At 35.9% G+C, this 14,476-nt stretch overlaps 1 protein-coding gene across 1 annotated transcript; it reads right to left on the bottom strand.

Moving 5' to 3' along the window:
- Positions 1 to 3,769: 3,769 nt before the first annotated feature.
- Positions 3,770 to 5,534, bottom strand: LOC149194928 (uncharacterized). Its single transcript, XM_089408005.1, has 2 exons — positions 4,172 to 5,534; positions 3,770 to 4,059 (listed from the first exon to the last, which is right to left on the bottom strand). Exons 1-2 carry the CDS (start codon positions 5,492 to 5,494, stop codon positions 3,958 to 3,960), a joined length of 1,425 nt encoding a protein of 474 aa, XP_089264131.1. The 5' UTR covers positions 5,495 to 5,534; the 3' UTR covers positions 3,770 to 3,957.
- Positions 5,535 to 14,476: the final 8,942 nt, after the last annotated feature.

The raw sequence follows: 14,476 nt of genomic DNA, 5'->3' as shown, positions 1-14,476 counted from the left end.
ATGATATGAATTCAATACCTTGATCTGCTGATCACTTTGGTTCTCTACTAAGGTTTTGAATTCTTTGAACTTTGCAAAAGTTTTAGACTTCTGCTTCAAGAAGTAAACTCAAATCTTTCTGCTACAGTCATCAATGTAAGTGAGGAAGTAACAACTTCCACCAATCAACTGTGTCCTCATAGGTCCACACAAGTCTGTATGCACTAGCTCAAGGTGTTGCTTTGCTCTGTATGCAACTCCCTTTGGAAAACCTTCACGTTGTTGCTTTCCCAAGATGCAACACTCACAAGTACTAGAAGGTTCTTTGATGGGAGGTAATCCTCTCACCATATGTTTTTGCTGCAATAATCTTAAACCAAAAAAGTGCAAGTGTCCAAATCGAAAGTGCCATAACAAATAATCATTAGAAAATGCAACTGTAAACGAATTGACCTGATCACTATAATTCATGATTAGCGAAAAGAATTTGTTCCTCGTCATCTGCACCTTTTTTATCAGTTTCTTGCTTGGGAGCTTGTCATATATAACACACTCTTGTCCTTGAAAGATAACTCACTATCCCTTCTGTGTCAATTGACCAACACTTATCAAATTATGTTTGAGATCGGGGACATAATATACCTATGATATTGTCTTTGACTCCCCCTTCTTGGTTAGAATGTTGGCCACTCCTTTTCCATCTACATCCATAATCTTGGCAGTCCCCAACTTTACCTCTGCCTTCATAGATTGATCCAGATTTGGAACCAAATTCTTGTTTCCTGTCGCATGGTTACTGCAACCACTATCTCATAGCCACACAATATCAGAAGGGTTTTTCATGGTATGGCAAGCTAGGAACATGGAATCAGTACTCTCCATAGTGACATTAGCTCTCTTGTTTCCTTGATCAACTATCCTCTTCCTGCAATCACCGGCGTAGTGACCAAATTTATTGCAATAATAACATCTCACCTTTGATTGATCAACTCTTTGATTATTTTTGAAGCTTCTACAATTGCTTCCACTTTCGTGTTCATGCTCTTCTCGGCCATCTCTCTAACCACCACGTCTTCCGCCTAGCCCTCTGCCTCTTGATCTATACCTACCTCGACCTTTGTCTCTTGAAATAGAAACCTTGTTTTTGAAAGTGATTTCTAACGTGGAATCCTTATTTATGTCTATCCTTGCCTCATATGATAGGAGTGATCCCATCTACTCATCAACTGTTAATGATGCCAAATCCTTGGCTTCTTCTATGAATGCTACCACAACATCAAATCTGGTAGACAAAGGTCTGAGGACCTTCTCAACCATTGTTTGATCTTTAATTTCATTATTATAAATTTTTAACTCATTTATGACAGTCATGAACTGATTCATGATGGAATCGATGTCCTCTTTGTTCCTCATTTGCAGACTTTGAAAGTCTCTCCTATTATTCCGTAACTTAACAATATTGAATTTGGTCATATCTTTATAGCTTGTCGCCAAGGCCTCCCATGTTGTGCTTGCTGGAGACGTGATCATAATCTTCTGGAGCACTGCTCAGTCCACTCCTTGTTGGATAAGCTGCAACGCTTGTGCATTCTTTTTTGTCTTTTTTCATAGTTCCCTCTCTGCATTAGTGAAGGCTAGTTCTTCTTTTTAATTTTTAGGTTTTGAAAACTCAAACTTGACATAATCTCAAACATCATGATCGTGCAGCGTGGTCGCCATTTTAATAATCCATAGATCATAATCCTTCAATTTAATGATGAAAATTGGAATTGAGAAAATAATTTTTCTTCAAAATTTTATTTTCAAATAATACCAAAGCCCTCTTAATAAACCCTTAATAATTTTTTATTTTATATAAAAAATATTTTTAAAGCCATTTTAATGAACCCTTAATAATTTTTTATTTTACATAAAAAATATTTTTATAAAAAACTTTTTATAAGATAAGACTTTTTTTTTTTTTACTCTTTAAAGTGTTTTAAAAATATTACTTTAAAAAAATATTATAAAAATTCTTTAGAAATATATCTTTATAAAATTCTATTATAAAATCCCTTTATGAGCCTCTTAGAATATACTCTACTTAATTTAATACCCACGTGATTTGTTTACCTTGAAACTCGTTCAAACTTTCAAAAAGGACAACCCCGTGCCTTTGAAAAACTTGATTTGACTTTGCTCATGGTTGTTTTGGGTTTTTTAATACTCAGCACGCCTGCCCACACGGACTCAATGAAATCCCCCACCTAACCCAAATTTTTGTAGATTCGAAGGTTCACCATATTCCCTCGAATTTTTTATTAATTAAGTGCTGGTTTCGCAGCCCCTGCCGGTTGTTGTTATGTCTTTAATGGTGCGAAAATTTTGCAGTTTAATTTTTTAAAAATAAATTGTTAATTTTTTTTGTTTTTTTATTGGTTTTACCAACACTACAGATTTTGTGTTTTTTTTTTTATATCAATTTGTTGGAAAGAGGACAAAACACAAATTAACACACAAGCTGCAACTCTATTGATCACATAAAAATTGATTGATTATAATAAACCCACTGAGAAATATTTATATCTTTCTAACTACTCACCTAAATAACTTGAAATGCAACCATATACTAAATTCCTCTGTCACTTAATTAGACTCAACACTAACTCTAATTTTAAATTATTCTCTTTGAGAGTGTAATTAGCTATTTTAACATCAAATTGTTGGCCGGCTCATAGTATATATATAATATGTGCGATACCATGACCGAACACACACCATAATATGTGCGTTACCGTGATGAAACACACCCAGATATCAGTTTAGTTCTCGAGAATTCCAATCAGCGGATTGAATTGATCTTAACGCAAAACAAACCGAAACGCATAAAGATAAAATTAGAATGCATAGCGCCCCTCCCAGCGCAAGGATGACTCGCACGAATCGAGAAATGGTCCAAATAAGACGCATAAATGGAGAGATGCCCAAATTTTTTATTGTAAAACAAAAAGAAAGAATCGCACAAAGATGCAAAGTGAATTGGACAAACTTTGATTTGATTTGGTCCATGGTCAGAAGATTCTGGTCTAATAAAGATTTGATCATAGTTTTGTACTTTGTAATTCACAGATAGAAATTGTTGCTAGTCTGTTAATTCCATATTTTATGTCTGAGTGTAATCGTTCTTCTATTGATAGAGTATTTATACTATGTTACATTTCATTCACTCTCCATTAATCTCTCGTTAAAGTCTAATCTATTGAGACAAAGGTTTAGAAGTCTGATTTTCCATTTATATTTTGCTCTATTACTCCCTCTTATAATCTCCGTTACTTTTTGCACCAATTTGAAAGAGTTTTCGAAGAATATATACCATGTACAAGGTGTGCACATCCCAGATCAGATGAAATTGAACTGATACGCACCACGCACATATTCCGCACATCCCTAACTAATACTAAATTGAACTGTGCGATGTACGTACGAACATAAGTCTAACGAATGCAGATTGAAGCAAAAGGGAATACGTCGAGAAAAATTCCCTTAATAAATGTTTATTATACGTTTCGGAGTTTTAATTATACGTTTGTAGTTTCCAGTTTTTTTTTTCAGTTGTAACCATTTACTTAGTAAATAATTAAAAATTACAGTCTCATTCAAATTTTTAAAAGAAAAATAATGGTTACACAACACAAGTACAAAACGCTATTTAAAAAAGTTAATGTTATAAAAACAATGAGTGTAAAAATATCACATTAAATGTTAAAACATAGATTCAAATCAAAGAATTTAAATTCGGAGAAGAATGAAACAATCGACGATTGAATAAATTTCTTATGCAGTAGCAGAAGTATTTGCCTATGGCCAAAATAAAATTATCCCAATGGAAAAATCTCAGGGAATTATGCAGAGACTTGTACACGCAACCAACAACCATAATTTTGGAATGATGGAGTTATTGCACATTAAACAGGAACGGGGCAGCCCAGCTGTAGTTGCTCAGCGGACAAGGGATTCGTACGGTAGATTGGTGCTTCCACGTTTACTGCGTCTCGACTTCTTCAGTGAAACTGCTCTCCAAACAGCCTTGAAGAGAGCCTTCTGCAGTAAAAGAAAACTACTCATTATTCTAAACCTGAAACAAAATTATTAGTAATGCTTAAGAGTTCTGAACCTTACAAAAAGAGTTCTAAACATGAAACAAAATGCTTACAAAGAACCGAGCAGGTCGTCGCAGTTTTCTCAAAACCCATTTCCTCCTCGGTCTCTTCTCTACGAGCTTCAAGCCGTTGCTGTAATATTCGGTGTCTGGAATAGTTTTCAGATCCTTTGACTCCCAGAAGCATCTCATCCTTTTATTTGAGAAACCCTCATCAACAACACCCCTCATAGCTATCGTGATTATTGAATTGGGAGAGTAATTTGTTCGAGTACTCTCATTCACCTTCACACACAAGGCCTCTCGATCCATGAAGACCTCCTCGCTGCCATAGGACGAAACAAAGGGAACTGAATTACGTTTCGGCTTGTGTGTTTTAGGGTTAAACTTCCGCCAAACGCTGACGAAGGCCGAAGCTGCCTTCGTTCGCAGACTGTGAACTGCGTCGTCGCGCGGACCCAAGTCTCTGAATGGCGAAAAAGCCGGTTTAACGTCTCCATTCCATGGTGATGGGAGCTTGTAGTACACCGGCGATATAACAGATCCGGAACTCTTTTTGAGTCTCTTTGACTGCGGTGCAGGCAGTTTTTTGGCCGCCTGGGCAGGCATCAGGAGCCGGGGCGGCGGACGGATAACAGGGAACGAATTAGTCTGTGGCGGCAATTTGTTCGGTTCGTACAGAGTTTTAGGTTTTCCAGGGACTTCTTCCCATTTGAAGGGGACCGCGGCTGGCGTGAAGGGATTCAAAGGAGAAGGCTGGAACTCCCACGGCATGACTTGCATAAGGAACTTGGAGGCATGAGATGATTTCAGGTCGATGCCCGGCTTAACCATCATGATCTCCTCGGCTTCTGGCGGCTGCTCGTCGGCTCGTCTAGTGTTGGTGGGCGGAGGCGGAGGCCGTAGCTTTTCGTACATGGTCGAGTCGTCCCGGGCTTTCCTGATCTTCTTCGTTTGGGCTGCTCCTGGATTTTCGAAACGATCGAGACGCCTCCCATTCATTAAAAGTGATTTATCCTTATTTACTCTGTTATGTTCCATCATGGATTTCTCAACCTCGATGACGCCTCTGGTTTTGAAAACCTGCACGGGCACCGTGGAAACCCCATCTTGGGCCTCCAGGGGAAACGAGAACGAGTCCTGCTGCGTAATAGATAATGGTTTATGGTCATTCAAACCATTCTGATAACAATCTGCGTTATCCTGGAAGAGCTGTATATTAGAGAGATCAAGTTCTGCAAGCTCTGAAGTGGATAACATGATCGACAATATCCTTTCTACCCCTGTAGACAATGGCTCCACGTCCCCGCTGCTTTCCATGATTCTATAGTGACTGACGTTCACAAATAGAAACCCTAACCCTAAGATATTGGGCATGCAACCATATCCGGCCTATGTAGCGGCAAAGCCATGTTTGCAGATTTTTCTGCATTTGCCGTGCCCGGCGGCCAAGACTGGCTGCGCACGCTGTCTACTTTTATACACTTCTTCACGCAAAGCTAATGAGGGCCCAACGCATTACGAGTGCCAATGATATTTTATAGAATTACATGTAAGACAGACCGTCGTTTCTTGCGGTTCTCGCTAAGACAACCTATTACCTCGTCTGCAAACATTAATTGGATTCCTCTTTCTCCCCTGGTCACGCTAATAATTCAATTAGGGTAGTGATTCCACGCCTCTGCCTTGCGTGCTCATTGCTTACAAACTGAGCCTGTGTTTGATTGTCTTTCGAGTACTGTCCCCATCTAAAAGCTTATCCCCACGTAGTATTTTGGGCATTCAAATGCCCAAAATGTTTTCACCGTGGCCAAAAGATCATGTAAAAATATCACAGAGGATGCCCGGCCGTTCACGGACAATTTTTCATATAGTAATACCACTTATCTTGGTATTGAAGGATCCCAGTAACATCAGGATGAATAATTGGATTCCAGTGATATTATGATGCATAATCTTGTTTGAAAATGGAAAAATTAGTGATGAAAATAGTAACAGCAATAGAAAACAGTAACAACCAAATTTTGAACATCAAATATGATTTCAATTTGTTTTGGTTTATTTAAGAGTTTTCTTTAAATATGCTAATGTTTTTGGATGTAGCGGAAACTTACACTAGCCATTTTGGTTTATTTAAGAGTTTTCTTTAAATATGCTAATGTTTTTGGATGTAGCGGAAACTTACACTAGCCATCCCAAATTGCGGTTTAGCTTTTTTTTGGGTTAACAATGATGAATAATTTCTTATTAGTGAATAGTAGCCGGTTATAATTCGTTCTATTATTACTAACGGTTAATTGAGTTATGATAATTTTTTCCAATATTAAAAAAATAATTACATTATTAAATTAATAATAATAATTTTTTTATTATTAAAAACATAATACCACTTATCTTGGTATTGAAGGATCCAAGTAACATCAGGATGAATAATTGGATTCCATTAGGTAAATTAATAATAATAATTTTTTTATTATTAAAAACATAATACCATTTATCTTGGTATTGAAGGATCCCAGTAACATCAGGATGAATAATTGGATTCCAGTGATATTATGATGCATAATTTTTTTTGAAAATGGAAACGTTATGATGCATAATTTTGTTTGAAAATGGAAAAATTAGTGATGAAAATAGTAACAGCGATAGAAAACAGTAACAACCAAATTTTGAACATCAAATATGATTTCAATTTGTTTTGGTTTATTTAAGAGTTTTCTTTAAATATGCTAATGTTCTAAGATCTAAAACATTTGGATGTAGCGGACACTAGTCATCCCAAATTGCGGTTTAGCCTTTTTTTTGGGTTAACAATGATGACTAATTTCTTATTAGTGAATAGTAGCCGGTTATAATTCTTTCCATTATTACTCACTGGTAATTGAGTTATGATAATTTTTTCCAATTTTAATATTTATATTAGGTAAATTAATAATAATAACTTTTTATTATTAAAAATATAATTATATTTTATAATGTATTGTATATTACAAAGAGATATTAAAATTTTAATTAAAGTATGATAATCACATTAATTAGTTATTTTAGAGTGGTGGAATTTTTTTTTGAATAAGAATGATGGAATGCTTGAACATTTATGGATAGGAGTTAATGATAACTTTTCTCATTGCTAGTTCACAACTAAGTTATGATAAATCATTTTAACATGATTGTTATTAATAATTTATTAATACATAATTGTTTTTAAATATTATTAATTGTTATAATAATATGTGATGTTGTACATTATAGCAATATTTTAATTTTATTTCAAAGTAGTTTAGCTCAAGAGATGAGGTAGGTGTTTGTACTAATATCATGTTTCATGTGATTTACTAGATTTTCATACAGAGAGTGAGAGAGATTCAACTATATTATATATGTTTTTATGCATTTTGTATTAATTGTATTGAATTATGATGGTTTATGATTATGTTGCATTATAATGTTTCTAAAGGGTTATTAAGTTTCATTGGTCTTAGTTGATTATGGGTGAGAATGGTTCACTATTGTTAACCATGATTAACATGGTTGACTATGCATCACTGTGTTTGACTATGATTAACGAGCCTAGATCCATCTTAACATTGGATCTATCAAGCCCCTAGAGGGATCAAATCGCTCGAGGTGAAAGCCTATTTTTTGATTGCAAAACTTGAGGAAATGTGTGCACCTCGAGAGATTTGATCCCTCTTAGCGCTTGATAGATACGGTGTTAAGATGGATCTAGGCTGGTTTTAGTCGTGTACGGTCATAAAAAAAATGTTGAACATCTAATCATTTTGATCATTTTAAATATGCTAAATATGTCTAAGATTAATTTGGTTAATTTAATTTAAAATTTTCTTAGTTACCTTAGTTTGTTGAGATGAGAGAGACTATTAGTAACTTGAATGAATGATGAAAAATGATGAAATACAAACTTTGAGTGCAAATTGTCAATGTAACAATTTTGATAGATAGAAAATGTGAATACTAAGAATATAGTTAATTACAAATAATCTTCATTGCAATCAATCTAAAACTATTTTCTTCTACTATTCCTATTGTCGCACATATTAGTTTTTCCATTTTCTCATATCGATCATATGAAAATAGTAGTAGTTGGAATCATAGACCATTCAAATATTCAACTTGATCTACTATAATAAACAACATACCTTTTCCCCGTTTCTCTCCAATATTAATAGTAGTTTTCTCCAAATTGACTTATGGAGTGTTAAACCCCAAATACTTTTCAATGGTAGTTATTTTCTAACAATGTTGAATAATGGAAAATGGGAATAATGAGAATATACCCAATTATAAATAGTTTATAGTTTCAAGAAGCAAACATTTGGGGTAAGCAAACATTTTGTTTAGAATGAAAATTCAAGTATTGTATTTATGGGAAAGGGAAGAAGAGAGAAACAAACATAGGGAGGGAGGAAGAGATATAGATATGGAGAGAGAAATGTTACAGAGAAAGAGAAGGGGAAGAGAGAGAGAGGGAGGGGAAAGGGAGGAAGGGAGTGAGAGAGATAGATATGGAGAGAGAGTGTGTATGTTTAGGGGCTCAGATATATAGATAGAGAATGGGAGATAGAGATATAGATGGAGGAGGTAGAGATGTGCTTACACTGAAATCAATGTACACTATTAATCTAATTACTTTGAAATTAATGTACATCATACATCTTGTTGTATCAAATTATAAATCAATATCTACACTAAAATCAATGCGTCTAGTGCAAACAATCAAATAGGATTAGATATCAACATCCCGAAATCAATGCATCTAGTGCAAGAAATCACATAGGATTAGAAATCAATATCTACACTCAAACCAATGCATCTAATGCAAGCAATCAAATATGAGTAGAAATCAACCTCTACGCTGAAATCAATGCATCTAGTGTAAGTTATTAAATATGATTAGAAATTGACATTTACATTGAAATCAATGCATCTAGTGAAAACGATCAAATAGGATTAAAAATCAATATCTACACTAAAAACAATGCATCTTGTGTAAGCAATCAAATAGGAGTAGAAATCAACATCGACATTGAAATCAATGCATCTAGTGCAAGGTATTAAATAGAATTATAAATCGACATCTACACTGAAATCAATGCATATAGTGCATGTGATCAAATAGTATTAGAAATCAAAAACTACATTGAAATCAATACATCTATTTTAGTGAAAATCTAAAATATTCATGACTTTCTACAACTAACTTCTATGTATTTATTTGTCTCTATAAGACTCTTTCTTCTTCCCTCTCTCTCCACCTTCCATTATGTGTCTATCTCCCTCCCCATCTCCTTCTCTCTCTTCCCCTCTCTCTCTCCCCCATCTCACTCTGTTAGCCTCTCCTAACTTTATCTATCTTTCTCTTATTTCCTCTCTCCCCTTGCTATATATATTTATACCTCCCTCCATCTCTCCTTATTTGTCTCTCTATCTCAACCCCCTAAACATATGTCACTGTCTCTCTCTCTCCCCATATCTATCTATCTATCTATCTCTCCCTCTTCCTCTCTCTCTCTCTCTCTCTCTCTTTCTCTCTCTCTCTCTCTCTCTCTCTCCATCTTCCTCCCTCTCTCTCTTTGCCTCTCTCTTCTACCCCCTCTCTTGCCTCATCTATATCTCTATCTCCCCTTGTCTCTCCTTCTCATCCCCAAAACATACACAATCTCTCTCCATATCTATCTATCTCTCTCTCCCTCCCTCTTCCTCTCCCTCTCTCTCTCTGCCTTCTCTCTCTCTCTCTCTCTCTCACACACACCGACTCTCCATCTCTCCCTTGCCACTCCCTCTCCACCTTTCTCTGTCTATGTCTTTCTTCCCCTTCCAACTCCATCTCTCTCTCCCCCTCTCTCTCCTCTCTCTTTTTCCTTCCTCTCTCTCCCCTTCTCTCCTACCTCCCTCCATCTCTTCCCCCATCATAGACACTTTCTCTCCACCCTCCAACTCTGTCACTATCTCCCTCCCTCTCTCCTTCTCTCTTCCCCCCTCTCTCTCCCTTCCATATCTACGTCTTCCTGTCTCTCTCTTCCGCTTCTTTCCCTAGATTTATCCTTTCATTTTATCTCTCTTCCCTTGTCTCCTCTCTCCCTCATTCCATCTTCATTTCTCCCTTGTCACTCCCTCTCTTTACCCCTCCAAATCCATCTCTCTCCCTTCCTCTCTCCCCCTCCTCTCTCTCTTCCTTTCTCTCTCTCATTGTGTCTCTCACCTCTATGTCTCTCTCCCACAATCTATTCCCCTTTCCATCTCACTCTCTTTATTAAATATGATCCCATTATATTGTCTTTAAGAAAGTATCTAAATGAATAAAAAACATAATTGGTTGTAAAATATTAAACCTATATTAACCCGGATGCGGGTGATCCCTCCAGCTATCAATGAAAAACCACAACGGACAGACAGCTGGCCCCATGGATGGCAGGCCGGCGGACTGCATGGTACAAGCCATAGGTAGATTTAACAGGTTCAAGGTGAGCGAATTAACTTTGTTGCAGCCTCGGAGTTGGCTCGAATTCATTTCGAGCATGGCGATTATGATAGCTCTCTCGTTCCGGGCTTTGGATCAGCGCAATTCCATCAATGCTTCAGGGTTTTATAGGGCTATGTCGCCTCAGTTCTGGCGCATTGTCATTTGGGTTTGGCTGCTTGATCGGCACTGGAGACGCCCTGAGATTTTCAGAGCTCTCTCTGCTCCTGGTCAACTTCATTTCATTTGTCTTCATTGGTTCTCTGCCCTCGCAACCATGCTGCGTAGAAGAGGCATCCCTCGTAGGGGAAGTAATTCAGGAAATAGAGGAGGCCGTGCTCGTCCCGTGCCTCAGATTGTTGATCCTATTACATCTGCTCCGCCCTCATCTCCGACGTCGGAACCGGATAGGTCTCGTCCGAACAACTCATTTCAGACCTCCAGCTTCTCCTTCCAGAGTCAGCTCAATAGACCCATTGTGACAATCAATTTCACAGTTTTTGTCTCTGAAGAGGAGGGTAATTCTTCTAGCTCGGCTCCTTCTGATTACGCTCCTTCACAAGACGACAGCATCTTGCTCGGGGACCTATCAGGACGAGTTTATCATGTGGACCATAGGCAGGAAGTCGCCCCAGCTCCGGAACAGACTCAACAACTGACTCCAGCTCAGGAAGACGTTTTAATTTGCAGACCCTCTCAACGAAATTCCAGAGTTCTGCACCTAGTTACTCATCCGGATGGCGAACCAGTTCTGGATGAAGATGGTTTCGTTACCTGGCTTGCCTCCACCAGCCAGGAAAAGGAGGACACGCCACCTTTGCCAAGACATGTCGGTTGAGCACAGTAACTTCTTGCCGGGAGGCTCTCTTGCTCATACGTTTTGTTTTTTTGTTCTTATGGTTTTGAGTCGGAAGTTAGTGGTTGATGACTGGTCTACTCTCTCATATGATTATGCTCGAGGTGTTTTTGTACTGGTCGTCAATGCAGGCCAAGAAAATTGTAAGTATGCTAAATTTAGTCAGCAGGACTACATTGTAATTTTGACTGAAGGGCTGAATTGTAAAATCCCTGTTTTTCTGGCTGAGGACTGGCTTAGGCCTCCTCTGAGGACTTAACCTTACTGTACATATTTTTTCACTTTCTTAATAGAATTAGCATTTACAGAGAAAAAAAAAAATATTAAACCTATATTTTGGATCAATCATGTTACAGAAAATACAATAATAAAAAAATTAAAAGAATCACTCACTATCTTTCCTTTGTCATTGTTAATCACTTTTCTTTCTCACTTCGCTTGGATCCTTGGTTAAGATGCATCTATCCTAGTACTTTATAATATTATTTATAGAATAGTCTTTCGCATTAATCACTTTGTAAGGATCACAAAAGTCTTATATATAACAATATTAATTATATTATATAAATTTAACATATGTATATATAAAAGTATTCTCATTTTTTAATTTATTAAAACCTCCATTTAATCTCTATGAAAATATTGTTAGTCGTCGTGAGGATGGAGGGTTTAGATATACCTAAAAAATGTTATAAAATTAAATTAAAATAAAATATTTGTAAAATATTTTCATTTTAAAATAAGTTATTGTTTTTGGGCATGCGATCATGACAATTAAAAGCATAGATCCATAACATAATAATCAAAAGTCTAGATGGCCTATGGTATTGATAAACCATGGTAGTAGCCCATGGTATTATAATTTTCTTCCCTCCTCTCCCTCTCTCTTAAAAGCCTAGATCCATAACATAATAATCAAAAGTCTAGAAGGCCTATGGTATTGATAAACCATGGTAGTAGCCCATGGTATTATAATTTTCTTCCCTCTCTCCCTCTCTCTCTGTTGTGGGTATTGGCCCATGGTATTGTAAATAAACCTACTTAGAAGTTAATAATATCCATGGTAAATATTCACGATTAAAAATCATGTCATATTGTAAATATTAAGTTTTTATCCCCTTATTAATTAAATTTATAGATGAAACACATCTATATTAATTGTTATAAATATATTGATTACATAAAATATACTAGCATTTAAGACAAAATAATGATAAACCCAGAAGTAATCCCCGTAAAGCCTGATTAAATATATAAAATGAAGGAATCTGTTCTACCGTGATCAATTCAGAGCCTGAAATACAAAAATTTAAACAGGCTTTTTATAGATCCGAAAAATGTGGGTAAAGGTTTAGTTAATGCCAACTTGGTGTATAACGGATAGGTCGAATTCCACCCTCAGACCTTGAAATGCCCTGCAAATAGCGGTGGAAAGCTCTGATAAAACCTTGAACCGAAAATTAGTGAGCGAGAACCTGAGATTGGGCGAATGAGATGGCGCGTAAAAGGTCGAAATGACGAACTTAGCGAGGAATAAACTAACCAGCGCGCAAGGGAAGAAGGAAGGAATACAACCAGGAGAATGACAGGAAAACTGCTTTTAATCGTTCGGCTTCCCACGATCTTCGGCTTCCCACGATCAACGATCAAACTTTGTTCAATCGTCTAACACCACAAATCAATGGTTAACAATAGGACACGGTGTCAGCTGGTCAATTCATTCCAAAGGGAAATGCCTTACAGCGTAAATATTACAATATTATATGTTACCCAATATTTATAACCACCCCCACCTAATAAATAGTGGCGAGGGGTGGGGAGAAGTACTAATTAAAATGTAATATTATAAAATTTTACCTAATATTTCAAGTCACACCCCACCCTAAATATTACATTCTACTCAATATTTCTCCTCACTTGTAGTAATTTTATTGATCACCTTCCATTATATTGAGTTTATCTTCCTATAAAACCTAATTATTATTATTATTATTACAGAAATCACACAACCCCCTAAATATTACAGTCTACATTTCTCCTCACTTGTAGTAATTTTATTGAGCACCTTACCGGGTTATTATTATTACAGAAATCACACAATGGAAAACCTAAAGGCCATGAAATTTACGTGCACAACCTACGTGTGACGAAATATAAATTTTCCAAATTATTATTACAGAACTCACACAACGGAAAACCTATTAACTTACCGGGTTATTATTATTACAGAAATCACATAATGGAAAACCTAAACACCATGAAATTTACGTGCACAACGAAAACTTGCCACAAAATATAAATTTACTTATTATTATTACAGAAATCACATAATGGAAAACCTAAATTCCATGAAATTTACCTGCACAACCAAAAACCTGCCACAAAATATAAATTTACCGGGTTATTATTATTATAGAAATCACACAACAAAAAAACTAAAAGCCACAAAATTTACCATCCATTGGGTTATTATTATTATAGAAATGACATAACGCAAAACATAAACGCCACCAAATTTACCTCGTGGTGGTTATTATTACAGGATATGCCCAATTCAATTATTACAGTATATGCCCAATTCAATCCTTCTTTGTTTAAATTGTATATATATCATTTTAGAAATTGAGTTTGCTAATATTAGAGACATATTTTTTTGATTAATTTTTTTAATTGAGTTTGTTAATATTAGTGGACACATTTTTTTAATTAATTTTTTTAAAGTAACATTTATTTTAATTAATTTTTTAAAGTAACATTACACATATCTTCAACATATACAATATATATTAGCTGACACATATATGTTTTTTAATATTTTTAATGTAATGTTATGTGACAACATCTCCCTCCTATACTTGGTTGTAGAGAACCTCTGGGCACAATATTGACTTCACCATGGTTGATTATGTTTGATCATCCCTAACAATGATTAGCACATGTGATTATGATTGACTAATATGGTCTGCAATGTTTAACTAGTCAACTACTATTGAGCATGACTTATTACACGGAACTATTGTTT

Source organism: Pinus tabuliformis, chromosome 2_2, assembly GCF_031772625.1.
Source record: "Pinus tabuliformis cultivar Carrire ecotype Pingquan chromosome 2_2, CPIR1, whole genome shotgun sequence".
In the NCBI taxonomy this organism is placed as follows: domain Eukaryota; kingdom Viridiplantae; phylum Streptophyta; class Pinopsida; order Pinales; family Pinaceae; genus Pinus; species Pinus tabuliformis.
This window is presented reverse-complemented; position numbering and strand designations above follow the sequence as displayed.